This window comes from Ctenocephalides felis, unplaced genomic scaffold, assembly GCF_003426905.1.
Source record: "Ctenocephalides felis isolate EL2017-DRISC unplaced genomic scaffold, ASM342690v1 CF-g0.4_SCAFFOLD_03102, whole genome shotgun sequence".
In the NCBI taxonomy this organism is placed as follows: Eukaryota; Metazoa; Arthropoda; class Insecta; order Siphonaptera; family Pulicidae; genus Ctenocephalides; species Ctenocephalides felis.
The window spans coordinates 1-17,196 of NW_020539256.1; the positions used below are offsets into that span (position 1 = coordinate 1).

Below are 17,196 nucleotides of genomic sequence, written 5' to 3' on the forward strand. Positions count from 1 at the left end.
AGCTGTGCCGATGCTCAGGAGATCTTATTATTATTGATGTTATATGATTATTAAAAGATGATTTTTAAAATTCAATATGATGTTTTTTTTATTTTGATCTTATTGCCTACTCATACAATATTAAAAGTTTTACTTCAATCGCGTGTGATCCTTACGCGCACTCTTTTTTTTTTATTACTTTCTTTTTTTATTCTGTATAAATAATTGATTAAGACTTAATGTCATGAATCTTAGGACAGATTTAAAACAATTTTCTCACGTGCCACTCTATCTGTAAAAATATAACTTTGAAGATCAATTTGCAAACACTACCATTAAACTTTCACTAAATATTGTGTATCATCATACAAAGAAACAGATAAAGGGATAGCTATTTTTTATTTTAAATCTCTTTTATAATATACTTACCACCAGTATGCATCAGATGCCACCAACTCCAATCATCGTTTTAGATTATAATGCATCTTAAGACAGATCTTTTCTACTATATATATATATATATATATATGTTTTTTAATTTTATTTGAATATTGCTTTATTTCTAGTTTGCTCATTACATTGCAAATAGAAACAATAGTAAATAGTGAAAAAGTAACATATCAGAAAAATACTGCTTTTTGCTTCTAGCTACTATAATATTGACACTTTTTGAATGTTTCAGTAATTTTTTGGAATTTACGCTAAACAATTATGCAAAATCATGATACAATATTTATCATAGATATATTTTTGGAATTTATTTATTGTAATAAAATTTTTATTTTATTTCTATTATTCAACATACAGCAATGCTGTGAAAACAATGTAAGAAGTCGAAAACGCGTTTGTTGCGCGCATGAGTCGGAAGGCAACTTGTATAATGCTTCTATAAAAAAATTACACAAAGTTAAACTCGACTTCTTTCAAACTCTTAATTGCTCTGTCAAGCAAACTAAATTGAGTGATAAAACTTTTCGAACGCTCTCTCATGGTTTGTGTTCTTCACCATTCAGGCCTGAAGAAACAAAATAAACCTTTTTTGTGATTATATTAAAAGGATCCTTCATGTATTGCACGAGAAATCTGCCAAGTTATAGGATATTTAATTAAACATGTCAGAAGTGAAATGAGTGGCGGAATGAAATAAGAATAAATTTATGAAATGCGTATAAATATTCAAGGTGCATGGTAAAATAATTTATAGAAATACCTGGGCGTTTAGGTACTTGTAAAACTACATACTTGGAAAACCTAACTTAGATCAAATAGTTGCATATGAATACTAATAAAATACTAATTTTTGCCGTTTTTAATATGGAAATATATATATATATATATATATATATATATATACAAAAATATTCATTCGTAATTGTCAGCTTGAAGTATGTGATACGTAACACATACTCCCAGCTGACAACATGTTCGTTTGGAATAGTATTTTTTTTAATAAAATATATTATTTAATTTAATTTTACATTTTTTTATAATTTATCATAACTCGACGTTTTATCAATTTTTTGGTTCATATTTATTTTTTCGTGCAATTTCGTGTTGTTTTTGTGTTTTTTTTTTCAAATTTATTTGTATGCAGTGAAGATGGGTCAAATCAAGACCCGATACGTATGTTCTCTGAAAAAAAAAACATTTTCTTTCAATAAAACTGTTTTTAATTACTAGGTGGATATATATATATATATATATATATATATCCATTACATTTGTCAGAACATACATATGTCTGGAAATATATTCAGTCGTAATATAATTTGATCACATCATTCGAGGAATGATAATTTTCGCGGCTGTAGCTAATAACTTGGGCAATAAACATCGGTAACGATCAATTTGAAAATCTGAAATCATTTTCCAGATCGCTTGCTCCCCATCGCGCTTGTAAACGTTCAGTTATCTACCCCTAAATCACTTGCGGAGTGATATGTCACTTTAGCTACCCCTCGAAAGCTATACTTCAAAGTTCAGACAACGGCGATGGTTTTACTTACCAAAGTATTTGTATTTGAAGCTACTTAAACGAGTATTTAGAAACGGAGCTGGCTATTTACATATCACAAAACAACTTATTATGGAAGTGATTTGCTGTACTTCATCACATATGAGAATCTTATATTATGAAGTTCCGTTTTGAAAATGAGAATTGTATATCTTACTCACAGACCTAAAGACAGTATCTCTTTAGAACAAAATTATATGTATAATATGTATGTGTATATATATATATATATATATATATATATATATGTAATATAACCTTCTTACCAAAAGTCTTCATTGTTCTTTAATTATGAAAAATAATTGATTCAGCGTTTCAGAGATATGGAATGTCTCAAATATAGTCTGATGTGTTCTGATGTGTGTTAAGTAATGTTTGTTGAGTGACATTAAGATAAAGAGTTTTTTTTCCAATTATATGATCACTAAATTGTTGTATCAATAATAACATTTTTCAAAGTAATTTAAACATTTTTTATTTGAAACAAGTATTGTAGCCACTACTTTGATTTTTTGTTTGTCTAAATCTATGGTGTATGAAAAATTATTGTTTTGCTTGTCATAGATATTGTATTCTGATTATCTAAGCTAATATACAAATGGATAAGTTATAAATAGTTAACTTGTTATTCATTTTGTGCTAAATGATAATTTATGGTAGTTTTCTTTACTTTCTGCAGTAGCAAGTTCCTTTTTTGCACGCGCCTCCTCTTTTTCCTAGAGATATGCACCGAGCATTGCATAATCTATTTCCTCCAAGTTGGCATACTACACGTGGTGCTACAAAAATTAAAACATAAAAATTGAATATATATTTTTACTGTAAAAATGTAATTAACCATTTTTGCTGAATAATGTTTATTGTAATAAATAATATTGAAATCCAGCAAAGTCAAAATAAATCAATGAAAATATTCTTTATTACTTTATTTTTGAACATTTTTATTTTTTAACTTTTTTTTAATTTTTTTATCTTTATATTTTACTTTATTTTGCTAATAATTATATTTATGCGTGTTATCCAATTACAATTGAGAGTTATATCAGTGATGCAAAATAAAGAATTGCTATTGGCATTGTGCATATTTTGTTCCAAAATATCTACAGTAATTTTTTGTCTCAACAAATAATTAATGAATAGCATAAATATACTATATAGTAGTTTGAATTATTGATTTTCTTATATATACCTGGCTCTACTTCATCCAAAGACACTTTTGACATCTTTACTTCAAATTTCTCATTTTCATCTGGGGTGTCTTCTGCCATTGTAACAGCAAATAGAGCCACTAGCACTAACCCGAAAACTACTAAATTCTTCATATTGGCTTGGAAATTGTTATTTTATGCTGATTCAGCTGAGTTACTTAATTGTTGAACAATTAATAAAATAATAAATATTTTCCAAGATTTGTCAGAATTTATAGGACATCTATCTCTAAGTACTTCTAGATAACGTGAGAGTGAGTCAATGCTATTTATTAAGAACTATATTTACTTTGATACTAATAGTGCTTCCCCGATATCGGAAAATCTTTTTCATTACAGAAAAAATTTCAAAGCCAGTACTTGAAGTTTAAGTAATTTCCACAAGATTTATATACACAATATTTTTATAGTTTTTTTTTTTCAATTTAAAATTAGTTGTGAATGTTTTTTTGCATATAATAAATGCAATTTACTTATTTTGGTTACAGGATTACCTACTGATTTTTATACTTAATGCTCGTATAGTACGCATTAACTTTTCTCACTCGGATGCAGCCCCTCCGGCAGCAAAATTCATATAAATCTTGAAATTAGCGAGTGGAAAGGGTTAAGTTTATATTGGGTAAACTATTATTCATTTTTTAGCCAAACGGCGTTGTGACCTTGATCAGTGTCCACAATGCACCGCTAGTATTAACATTAAATATAGGAGGGCAATATGTGCTCCTTCAATTTCTCGTTTGTTAATATAATAGTATATTATTAATTTACACAAATTTAGTGTTTAATCAATTTTACATCATAATTATTTTTTTGTATTGTTTTTCCTGATTTGATTACTGAGTGATGACACACAAGTGTCGAAACGTTTAATGGAATAAATATTTCTGTTATTTAATCTTTTTTTTAATTTGACGATTGAGCTGCAAAAATATTACATATATATTTTATATATATATATATATATATATATTATATATATATATATATATATTATATATATATATATATATATTTGAATATTCTTGAATTTGATGTTGATATATATATGTTTAATTTGAGTTTAATATTCGGGCGTAACATCAATAAAAATAAATATTTTTATTGATGTTACGCCCGAATATTAAACTCAAATTAAACATATATATATATATATATATATATATATGTATATATATATATATATATATTAATTAGAAAGTTTATTCTGCCCTGGTCTGCACGTGCATTATTAAAAAGAAGTTTAATGGAATACATTTTACGATGTCGGTATATGCATTTATTATTTGTTAACGACTGTACGCGTGACCCCGATTAAAATATTAACGGTTTGAAATAATAATGAAAGTGTACAGTTTGCACGCAACTATGTATATATGGAGAAAACCGTCAGTACTAAATTAAACATTTTACCTGACATCACAAAATCCTAAACCGAATGCTTCTTCGAAGCCAAAATAAGTGGACAAAAAAAACAATTTATTAAAATAATAATTAAGTGAATTTTGGATGGTTTTTGCCTGATTAACATAAATTTTTGAGTTTACAAAATGGGTTAAAAATTTTAGGCAAAAACTAATTATAAAAAAACACCTGGGTCAATCATCACACAATCTTTTCAAGGTATTACAAAATTTCATTTCATGGTTTCGATAGTTTTTTATTCAGTTTATCAATTTTGTCAATTTCTAGAAAGATCTAGAAGCCCTGTTAGTGACAATATCAATGTTAAAATAGTTGGTAAAACTACTGAAGATATGTTTTGGTACAATAATTACAGACTTCCAAACTTCATAATTAACCAATAATTTATTTTTTTACTTCCATAAATATCATGTGAAATGATCTATTACTTCCTATTTAACTTACTCCTCCTTTCCTTACTGTCTCTAAATCTACCATATCTATCTAAATATATATTTATGGTTTATTTTATATAATTTTTTTATAATCTTTAATATAATATATTTGTTTATTCCACTATAGCATAGTTTATTATGTAATTTGAATGAATCTATTGATATCAATTGGATAGATGTGCAGTTTGTTATCATTATATTTTTGTATTCACTCATAATAGACAAATAAAGATTAAAAAAAAGAAAAAAAAATGCCAAAAAAAAGATGGGAAAAAGTCTGCTCATTTCTAATTTTGGTGTCACACAATTCAGAATGACTTGAAACGTTGTGAAAACCTGAACTGCAATTCAAATTTTTTGACGAAAATATACAGTTCTCTTTTGGGAAGTTCTTATCACAATTCTGCTAATGAATATTTCTGACAAAGTACCAGATCAAGGTTATATACAGTGTTCTCTGTGATAAATGCACCTATTGATATTTGGCATTGGTTGTATAGTGCAGCTATTATTTTGGAAAATACCTTGAAAATTAAAAATAAGACATTGGACATGTTAGCCGCTAGGCTTTCTTATTTCACTTCGCTTATGGGGTAAAAAGGTGCAACTTACAAATATTCGAAAAATACGTCAAGAAAACACTAAATTAGCAAATCAGATTCTTTGACGAAAACATAAACTTCTCTTTTGGAAAGTTCTTATTACAACTCTGTTAATAAATATTTTTGATCAAATACTAGATCAAGGTTATATACAGCGTTAACTTTGTAAAACATGTATCCATGAATTTATATTTGGCATTTGTTGTGTAATGCTGGTATTATTCTGGAAAATGCCTAAAGCTTGGCTTTCTTATTTCACCCCGTTTATGGGGTAAAAGGGTCCAGTTTACAATTTTTTAGCTGGGAGTTTTACTGAACATAGTCAGATAGTTAGTTTGAGTTCATAGTTTGATAGTAGTTTGTTTGATATGCGTTATTTTATTTAATTGCTCAAAGTCAAATTGGACTTTTGTGCCCCTTACTACTTGTATGTGCGTGTAAATATTTGACTAATTATTAAATTTCTAATTATCGTTTTTGCAAAAATAACAATTTGCTGTTAAATTACCTATGATACTCTGTTAATTATTATCGTGCAGACTGCAAAATGGCTTTTAAGCTTTTCACATGTTCATTATACAATATTGACAACCGATTAGTTTTTAATAGCATTAAATTTGATAAAAGTATTCAAATTGTAAATGGAAAAATGAAAAGCTTCACAATGCCAATAGGTGTATAAGCGGTTATCGCATTTTATTAATCAATAAAATTTTATTAAAGTGAACTAGAGATGGAAAAGATCTGTTGTAAATTAACAGATATTAGTCGTAGTTAAATTATTTACTTTTGTTTTAATCAATTAAGAAATATTTGGCGTAAATCAGAATCAATATATAATAAAAAATAATAAAAGACTTTGGATTGGTTTTTAGTAGTAGGTATTATTTATTTGGCATTGATTGCAGATAATAATTTGATAAGAAAGATTGTCTTAAGACATGCTCAGGTTTAGGGCATTTACTCAGGTTCAGGCAATTTACTAAAGTACATATATAGGGGAGCTAAGTGCTCCTTTTAACAGTTTTTACAACTATTTCAAGTTTACAGTTTGCATAATGTAAATCGGAGTGGTTAACAATACAATCAACATTATCATATTTGTTGCAGAAAATTTACATATCCATTGACATCCTATTGATAGTCATATGCGCAGTATACATCATAACTCTATCATATTTCCTCCAACCACCTTTAGATTAATTTGCTGTTGTGATAATTATGATCAAACAAGACCTGGGAATAACTAGGTTGTCGCAAGATTTTGAATATTGATTGCAAACCGCCCCATTACATCAACCCCTTGATAGAATTTTGCATGCTTCGTCGATCGCATTCTAAGCAAACTCCTTCTTAATACAAATATCGAATTGAAATTGTAGATATTCATATTCGCGAAATAAGCTTGTGATTAAAGGATATGTAATTTAATTATTATAATGATTTGCATATGGGTTGAATAATAATGGAGTTCATGCAACGTGTCTTTGTTAGAGGGTAAAATTTGGTGTCAATATCTGGGTTGTTTTTAACTTCCCGAAGGAGAAGTTTATGTTTTCATCAAAAAATCCGCATTTCTAATTTTATGTTTTCTCGACTTTTCAAGCCATTCAGAATCGAATGAGACCAAATTTGGAAAAAGTATGTGTGTGTGTGTGTGTAAACAGATTTTTTGCCGTAAATCGACGTTTTCTCGAAAACGGCTGGACCGATTTCAAAAATTTAAAAGCCACTTGATGTATCTCGATGAGGACTATTGTTTGTCAGTTGACGATCGGTCAAGCCGTTTCTTTATAAATCGCAAAAAAGTGAAAAATTTTTCGTCTACGTTTTAGCTCGCAATTCTGAATCGATTTCTGAATCGAAAAAATCGACGATTTTCATGATTATTTTTTTGACGGTAGATACCATAGTCTTCTAGATCATACTAAAATATTACGGCCCTACGACAACTGGTCTAGCTTTAAAAAAAAGTTTGCAAAAATTAGTATGGTCTTTTTGGCATTTGTCAAAATTAGAACTTTCATCCACGTTTGCTCATAAATGCCTGAACCGATTTCAGATATTCAAAAAGCATTTGATGTATCTCGATGAAGATTATCGTTTCTCAGTTTTGTGCGACGATCGGCCGAGCCGTTTCTTTCTAATTTGGAAAAAAGTGTTAAACCTTTCGTCTACATTTAAGCTCATACTACCGAACCGATTTTAAAAAATCAAAAACTGTTCGAAAGATATTGTAATTAATTTATTTTTTATTGATTAAGTCGATTATTTACACATTTCGGCAAGTTTATGTAACTTGCCTCAAGGCAAAATACCAATACCAACTAGTTATTATTTGAATATAAGACCATTATTATTAACATCCATCATATAGAGATAATACAAATGCTCCTATGAAACTACAAAATCGACGTAGTTAGTTGAATCAGATCATTACAACATCTTAGAAGACTCTGAAGTTTTTATAGCTCTTCCTGGAATATATGCATTTTAAATAATAATATTAATGAAATTTTACTTTGGTGGCATCCAACTTTGAAATTTTCAATTACATATACCTTGTATACCTCTGACATTGTCTCAAGCATTTCAATATACAATACAAAATTCCTGCATCATCATTCGGCAAGTTGTTATTCTAAATAAGCTATTCAATATTCTCAAAGCTCTAAAGCACGGAGGCTTAATGGCAAAACAAATCGATCGGGACCATTATCCATGGGTACCGTCTCAAAATATTGATATGAAGGCAAACATAGTATAGCTCGAGCACAATGCGTAAATGTTTATTAGCAAACACAGAACAAAAGGGAAATTCCTATTATCGTCCCTTCGATCTGTATAATACGAGCTTTCCAGTTTTTGTGTAATGACCGACTTTACATCGATATCGGGCCTCCTGTACTTTCTTTTTGGATAATGTCATGGCATTTTCATCATCGAAATTACATTAGAGATTCGAGCGATGAGGAACATGGAACAACTGGGGCATTATTTTATATGTTTGTAATAGATTAATATGTTTCTGCTTCCTTTTATTTGAATTTATGATCAATATCTATAATTGTTTGACGTAAATTGTTTTTGAATTAAGTCAGCAATTAACTGATACAACAACTGATCTCTATATGTATTTTCATCATATATTTTATATATGTATATATTTTTTACTTTATTATTAAAAGAACAAAAATATATTTGCACCATGCAGTACAATATTTATATTATATTTTAAATTTAATTTTGTTGCTGACAATATGAAGGTACAGTAAAAATTTTTCTATCCGTTCTAGACCATGAATGAACAAATTCAAGCTAATTTTCTTGGAATTTTTTTTTTACAAAAGCATTCCATAAATATTTGAATAAAATTATTTTCATTGTTCTATTAGTATGACCAAGTTCTGGGCAGTTTATTTAGAATCACTATTTACGTCTAAACAAAACTTTTTTATTGTTGACATTTGTGGTTAGTGGATTTTTGTGATAACTTGTAGAAGGTGTAATTTATGATTTTGTCAGAAAAATTGATTCGCCAATTTTAAGTAAAAAAACATAATCAATTTGTAATATAATCCTTAATCTAATCGTTGAAGTCATACTTAATCGTTTGATATTAAAATTGAAAAAAGTACATATGTTTATGTATGTGTGTGAAGAAAAATTTGACCTTTGGTCTAAATTCATTAATTAGTCTTTAAAAATCCAGAGAAAATTTTAAAAATTCGAAAAGGTTTTACTAAAGATCGGTCAAGCCGTTTCTTCGTAATTGCTGTTTAATTTTTGTTAAGCAATTTTGATGAATTTTTTTATTATGTTAGGCCCTGGTCTTAAAGAACATACTGAAATATTATTGGTCTACCGCAAATATTGTATTCTCAGAAAAATAAATTATATAATGAGCATATTAATTGAATTAATTTTAATTTAATCAATTTAATAGAATTTTATTGTTTACTGTTGATTTTACAAAATCCAAATACAGTTCGAAAAATATCACTTCACAGTCTGTGTTAATTAGATTTTGGTAAAAATTGACCGGGCAGTTTTATCGTAATTAGTCGATGGTAAAAATTTTACGATTTTTACAAAACATTGTGTGTTTATAAAGCTTATGTCCTGATATATTGTAGGCATACAAAAATTGGTTATACACTAAAATTCACCAAAGTTTGGAAAATGGAACCTTGTCAGAAATTCCAAATTATGTCTTGCCAATTTCAGTAGCCTCTAAATCTTATTTCTTAATGATGTAATCGATAATCTACACATGTCTCGATTGATAATACTACTTACACCTACTTTTATTTATTTTCTTCATGCCACTATCAATCTACTAGTACGACATAAATTTGAAAGCCAGCCCATACATACATCCTCACTAGAGCAGTCTGAATCAAATATTTATTCAACCGGAGGATGCTTTATATTTGTATTTGAGTCAGGTTCTGAGTGTAATAAATGTATAAAGGTCTCTTTCGACTCCCCTAAGTTTTAATTGGACCCACAGTGGGTTATGAGGAATCATGGCTTTGGAATGGGTGAGCGCTTGATAAAATGTTTCGCTTGTATTCTTGATTACTACCTCTTACGCGCCTTGATTTATATCAGTACGTGTAGGACGGATAGAGCTGACTAATATATAGATAGCTCTCTGACTTGATTCCATGTCTACATTTCTATATGAGTGAAACATATGTATTAATCTTGTCATGTGTTGTATAAAAATATTTTAAAAATTGTAGTCATATTTTGTAAAATAATTATAATATCCATCCTTACAAGTTTTTAAAATTTGTTCACTCAGCCTTCTCAATTTTTATGAAATTAATATTATGATAAATAATAAATGGCAGTTTGTCCAAAGTCAGGTCCATGGTGTAAGAGTCACCACAAATAAATAATTCACTTAGCCTTTGTCGTCAATTCTCATTGCCACATTTCTCGTCTTTTCTCATTTCAATTTTATTGAGTGTCACCAAATGAACGAAAATGTCTGTCCCTTAGTGCCGGACAGTAAACATATTGATATTTCTTGTGAGAATTTACGTAATTTATTCCAATTATTTGATTTTGTTCTGTATGAGTGCTAACGGTCACTACATACCTCTAATTTTTCGTATTTCCTAGTCAAAGAATGAAGGGCTTATGGTGAATGCATCAGCTGAGACCATCGGTGTGGCTCAGCCAAAAGGGTGAATAAATAGTGATTTTTTTGCAATATCTAAGGATATTCATCAAAGACACATGTGCAGACATTCCAGAGTGTGGAGATGGCTACATATGTAATCAATGCAGGTTATTTTGAAATGTCCGGTACTAGGTGCCACTGTTTAAAATCATATTTTTTATGCCAAAGTTTGATTTATAGTATTAATTATTTTTAGCAAAGGTTGCGTTTTTGTTAATTTAGTTTGATTTCTAACTTTGTTATCTAAGATAAATCATAATTTAATAAACATTTAGTAAAATATTTTTTTATTTATTTATAAATAACCTTAGGTGTCCGCCACTAGGGGTCTTGCCCCTATGTTTCTATAGACATAAATTTAAAAGTACACAAAACTAAATAAAAATCATAACTCTATATTTCGAACAGATAATTTTAGTACTTATCTCATAAATTATTCAACCGGATTTCATTCCATTTCCATTGACTCGTAATAATTTTTAATGATGGTCTGGTCTTATTCTTTTTATCATTTGTCCTTTGAACTGCTCCATCGTTATTCTTAAAATAAGAAACGGTATCAATTACTGGAAATACAAAGGGAATCTATTCCAACTCAGTCTAGAATCTTGATTTGATTGAATATATAAAAGTTGCAAATTATTTTGATTTTCTCAACCGAAGAAACAAGGCTCAAATAGGATGAGAAAATATGATAAGAAAATAACGATCTCGATATGACATTGATTTACAAAAAAAAAAATCATGAGAGTTTTTTATGTTTTCTCTTCTCATGAAATAAAATAGTAATCAGTAAATTATAAAACTAGTTGGTATTGGTATTTTTCCTTGGGACAAGTTACATGAACTTCCCGATATGTGTAATTAATCGACCAAATCAATACAAAATAGATTAATTTATGAGTGATTAAAAGTATTCTGAGTGGATTTATCACACATAATTGAAAACGAACGAATACGTTAAGTCGGATCATTCTCTGTAAGCAAATTTCCAAAAATCAACAATTTTTATAATTCAACCAGGACTTTAATGGTTTAGAATGTTCATCAAGACCAAGTACTCTATCGTTATATCAAGTCAATTGTCTAATTTTAATTTTAACAAACGTTAAAAAACTACTCATTTTCTCAAACTTTGATGATTTTTTTAATTTGAACTACTTGTTGTAAGGCCGTAATATTTCAGTATGTTCTATAAGACCATGATATATATCGCCAAAAAAAGTTCCATAAAAATCGGCTTAATTTTTTTTTTCAACAGTTAATTACAAGGAAACGGCTCGGTTGATTTTCACCTAAAACTAATCAGTATCATTTTTAACTAACAAGTTTCGAACAGTTTTTGACTTTTTAAATTCGATTTGGTAGTATGAGCTTAAATGTGGACGAAAAGTTTAACACTTTTTTCAAGTTTTAAAGAAACGGTTCGGTAGATCGTCGCACAAAACTGACAAACGATAGTTGAGTTTGAGATACATCAAATGACTTTGAAATTTTTGGAATCGGTTCAGCCATTTTTGAGAAAACTTGGATTTACGGCAAAAAATCTTTTCACACATACACACATACTTTTTCCACATTTGGTCTCATTCGATTCAAAATGGCTTGAAACGTCGAGAAAACATAAAATGAGAGATTAAAATTTTTTTTATGTAAACATAAACTTCTCCTTCGGGAGAAAAAGATGTGCAAGTTAATAACTAAACTTGCACATCTTGTATGTACACAGGTTGTATGTGCGTATCACATTGCAGATGAGTAATGCACATCATAAAATGATGCACGTACCTAATAATCTTCAAAGCCATAGTAAATATGATTCATGCATGCATTATATTCTCCGGTAAATGTTTTCAAATTTATTTCAATCTCATTTTAATGCAATTTGTAAGCCATATACATAACTGAACAATACCGGTAGTGTGCGAAATCCATTACCTCCGCGTAACTAATCTCCTCCCGCCCGCGGCCGTTTTGTCAAAGTCAATGCGGAAGAACGCAACACTTTATCAACTACCAAAGGAATTTCCGAACTTTATATCACATCCAGGAAAATGAACATATTACACACCTCATTCGCAAACACAGCCGCTGTCTTGGCTGCTTTGCAACTACACTACTCACGAACACCGAACTTAATAGCTCAACTTTCGCCTTTTGATGAATTCTGTACAAAGGTTTTTTGGTTGAACTTGAAATGTATGCTGAAGTAAGATATTAGATATTTTGTCGCAATCCAGTTAATTAAATCAGTTATGTTCAAAAATGGCTCTAGAAGCCTTTATTGTATAAGGTTCAGTGTTGCTTTACCACAAGTTTATGGGGATGCTACCATATAAAGAAAAATAGAAATATGTTAGATAATTTTAGATTTTCTTAAAAAAAGATAATAATTTTGGGTTATAGCTGTAGCATACTAAGGAACCTTCCAACTCCACAAACTATTATAGAATAGTTATAAAAATTAAATAAAGCATTCATTACATTGACTATTCCTGTGCAACTATAAGTACTACTCACGAACAACGAACTTTAAAGCTCAACTTTTACCTTTTGATGAATTCTGCACTAAAGTTTTTTGGTGGAACCTGTAATGTATACTATAGTAAGATATTTGAAAATTTGTCCAATTTGTATGATTCAAAAACATTTTATTTGTATTGACAAAATAAAGATCTGATGAAATTTTGGGAAATGCAGGTCAAACGGTTTCGGAGATCCAATGAAAAACATTCCATTTGGCGGACAAAAATGATCATTAGGCATATTCACTTCAAATTATCACATATTTCATAGAAAATAACAAGTTTGGTTTACAACTCGGCGCCTACGCGCTTCTATATTTTGTTTTTAAGCAACTAATTATCGTGATAGATTGCTTTGAAAAAAAGTTCAAAATTTTTAAAATATTGATGTAAGTATAAAAAAATCAATTTTTACAAAGAGGTCAATTTTTTTCAAAAAAATTTAAAATCTCAAAAATTTAATTACATATTTAAAAAAAATTTCGGAGGTCTAGAAGAAAATTGAATCATTTTTAAAAATATTAATTTCTGGTACGGAAGTTCCAGCAATTTGCCTTAAGACGCGGTGCCATTCACCACTAGTTTATAAAAAAAATTGTAAAACGGCATCTTTCCGAAAAATCGTGGTACCTATTAATATGTCAAAGATCACTAATATTTGATAAAATTACATTATACTTTTTTAACAATAATTTGAATCATCGAGATTTTTTTATTTTAGCTGCTTGATCATTCAATCATATTCGGAAATTAAAATAAATTTCAGCATTTAAATAAAAATATGCCCATTCTACTAATTATTGCTAATATAGACAAACTTTTATTATAAAATAGAACTATAATAATTTCCTAAATATTTTTTTTCTATTCACAAACTTTTTTTCTATATTCTCCTTTATATATAATAATCCACTTCTATAAATCTATCCTTTATAACTATTAATTAGAAACACGCCAAAGGAAATAAATAAAGTTATTAGTACTGTATTCTTTACAACTTTTTATACAATTTGATGTTGTTATATTGCTGTATTGTCCTGTTCTCCATTGCAATGACTGACTATAGTTGGAAGTAATTAGGATATAATTACCTTCATTATTTATAGTGTTGCATGTCAAATACGATTAACCTCTCACAAACACCTAGAAGAGTAAATGCGTTCTGGCATAGACGGAGAGCTGGTGGAAATTATAATAAGAAATATAAAACATTGATAAAATATTAATCAGATATTGTGTAACTAAAATTTATGTTTAATTTAGATAGAGCTGATCTCTCTTTCATGTTTATTACAAAAATAGTGTATATTTAATTTTTTTTTTTTGACAAATATCAACAAAAGTCAAAATATTCAAAATGCTGAAACATATTTTTTATTGGAATTCAAATTTTTATATTATTTATCAAGTTACATTGTCGTTAGACATGCCTATAGGTTAATGATGCCAAATACCATGATAAAACCATAATATAAATTATGTAAAATGAAGATTATAATAGGAATTATGAAATATTAAACAAATATTATCAGATGACAAAAATTCCTATTTTTGTCATCTGAATAAAAAATAACTATTTTATTCTGTAAAATATTTTTATATGTTCTTTTAAAAACAATTTTTTATTTGGTTATTTTTTATATCACAATTTATTCTAAAAAAGTTGGAATTGTTAAAAATTGTAATTTTTGATCCCATTCCATTTGAATGATTTGCTTGTGTTCACAGTCTAAAGAAATGGTTAGTTTTTGGGGAAGGCATTTTTTTTCTAAATTGAATGAAAGTAGTAATTTTTTTTTTTTTTAATATCGAAATTAATTCTAATTTCAAGTTTAATTGTAGGTAAAATTCTAAAGGTCACTTATGTACTTGAGAAAAATAATTTTAACTTTGCATTGTAAATTATTTATATATATTTCTTAGAAGTATGAGATAAGGTCCTATACTCTAAACCTACTTTATTAAGTTTGTTTATTTTTCATTACATTTTTTGCAAAATATACAGACGTTATCGTGCAATTCATAAGCTCTTATATTTTGTCTATAAAATATGAGTTATAGCTCTTATATTTTGTCTATAAAATAAAAGTTATAGTATTTACAATAATATATTTGAATATATTTAAAATTCTTCGAATATTTATGGTATGGAAAGTTCAAGAAATTTGCTTTAAGTCCCGATGCCACTAGTTTATTATAACTTTAATAATTGTTTTTACACACAAAAACTATAGGTAAATTGATATATCATTATTATGATTTTTTTGGGTCACCAGAGCCCTATTTACTAAATCGAAAATGTATAGGTAAGCGTTGAAACAAAATTTAACAGGAAATCCTTTATATTTTTGTAGGTATAAAATATACTTTTTGTTAGCACTAATTAACATTAACAGATTGATCTATTATATGCCTATAAATGTATATATGTATTTATATATTATAGTTTATATGATGGTCCTTAATATGGATATTTTCGATTTTTTTTGCTCCCAGGGGCTCAAATGCTTCCAAATTTATAAAAAAATCTCTGAAAGTTTCAGCTCCTAATATTAACTTTAAAATAGTCTTACTTTAAGATAATTTTAATATTTTATTAATTCACAAAAAACCAATTTATAAATATTATTTTCATACTAATTATGATAAATTTTGCTTAATGGAAAAATCCAAATTTTCTCCTCAAGTATTATTTGCTTATACGTAGAAGGTACATTGTTACTATTATTTATACTTCTATACTAATATATAAAGTTTATTATTATTATTATAAAAATTAACCCTTACCACTTCATCACTACAAATTTTCCATATTAAAATGACATCAACAAGGCGACAAAGGAGTGCAAAGGGTTAAAGTTTAAAAAAATTTGCCATAACAATTAATTTGATTTACATGAAAATACTAATTTCCGTGCACAAATATATATGAAAACTACTAACTAGCGACTAAACTATTTAGCAATTCGTTTGAACTTTTGACACCATACGACAGTTTGAAAAGTTTACGTTGCATATCACTAACTAGAAACATTTAATATAAGTTTTGAAGGCAAGGATAACGTAACATGTTTCTAACTCGAGAATTTGTAATATAATAAAGGATAGTACACAGAAACGCAAATGTAATGTCTATCAAAAATAGAATTAGTACTCATCTCCATATCTTGTTTTCAATATTTGGATATTTAGTTCATGTTTATTGTTCGTGCTAATAAAAAAAAATCATCATGGACCTCCAGATGGTATCTTATCTACTTCGTATTTAATAAAATATTTGATAAAAATATTTTACATTATATATTTACTGACAAATATAAAAAAACAAAAATATTCCAAGTTGCCTGAATATTCAAAAATATATCTTATTGGAATTTTTATTTTGTATCATTTGATAAGTGTCATTATCATTTCAGATAGATTAGATTATTAATGATGTCAAATATCAGGATAAACAAATCATAAACTATGTAAAATGAAGATTACAATAACTTATTTTTAAAGAATATGAAATTTATTTTGAAGAGTCCTGAAAGTAGTTGTCATGGTTTTCATTCATGACTGCTCTTTCTATATTTGATATGATTTTTATTAATTTTTTTCTATTAGTGGCGACATATTTTTAACTTCCCGTAGTTGGTAATCGCAAAAAACGAAAATAATTTTTTTTGTATATATTTACGTTTCAGAGGTTTCTGAGAATTTTGAGAAATAATGGATGTAATAATGGATGTGAGCGTGTGTGTGCGGATATAATTTTTTGTTGACAATTTAGCATACACGGATCAACCGATTTGAATAATTCGGAAAACATT

At 27.9% G+C, this 17,196-nt stretch overlaps 1 protein-coding gene across 1 annotated transcript; it reads right to left on the reverse strand.

Annotated features, from left to right (window-relative positions):
• Window positions 1-2,551: 2,551 nt before the first annotated feature.
• On the reverse strand, window positions 2,552-3,307 carry LOC113381836 (defensin-1-like). The gene is made up of 2 exons (XM_026620505.1): window positions 3,183-3,307; window positions 2,552-2,772 (listed from the first exon to the last, which is right to left on the reverse strand). Exons 1-2 carry the CDS (start codon window positions 3,259-3,261, stop codon window positions 2,660-2,662), a joined length of 192 nt encoding a protein of 63 aa, XP_026476290.1. The 5' UTR covers window positions 3,262-3,307; the 3' UTR covers window positions 2,552-2,659.
• Window positions 3,308-17,196: the final 13,889 nt, after the last annotated feature.

Excerpts from the sequence above, each read along its gene's own strand:
- LOC113381836 (XM_026620505.1), bottom strand. The coding sequence starts at position 3,261 with ATGGCAGAAGACACCCCAGATGAAAATGAGAAATTTGAAGTAAAGATG. Across the intron at positions 2,773-3,182 it reads TTTGGATGAAGTAGAGCCAG|CACCACGTGTAGTATGCCAA; the intron begins GTATATATAAGA and ends TAATTTTTGTAG.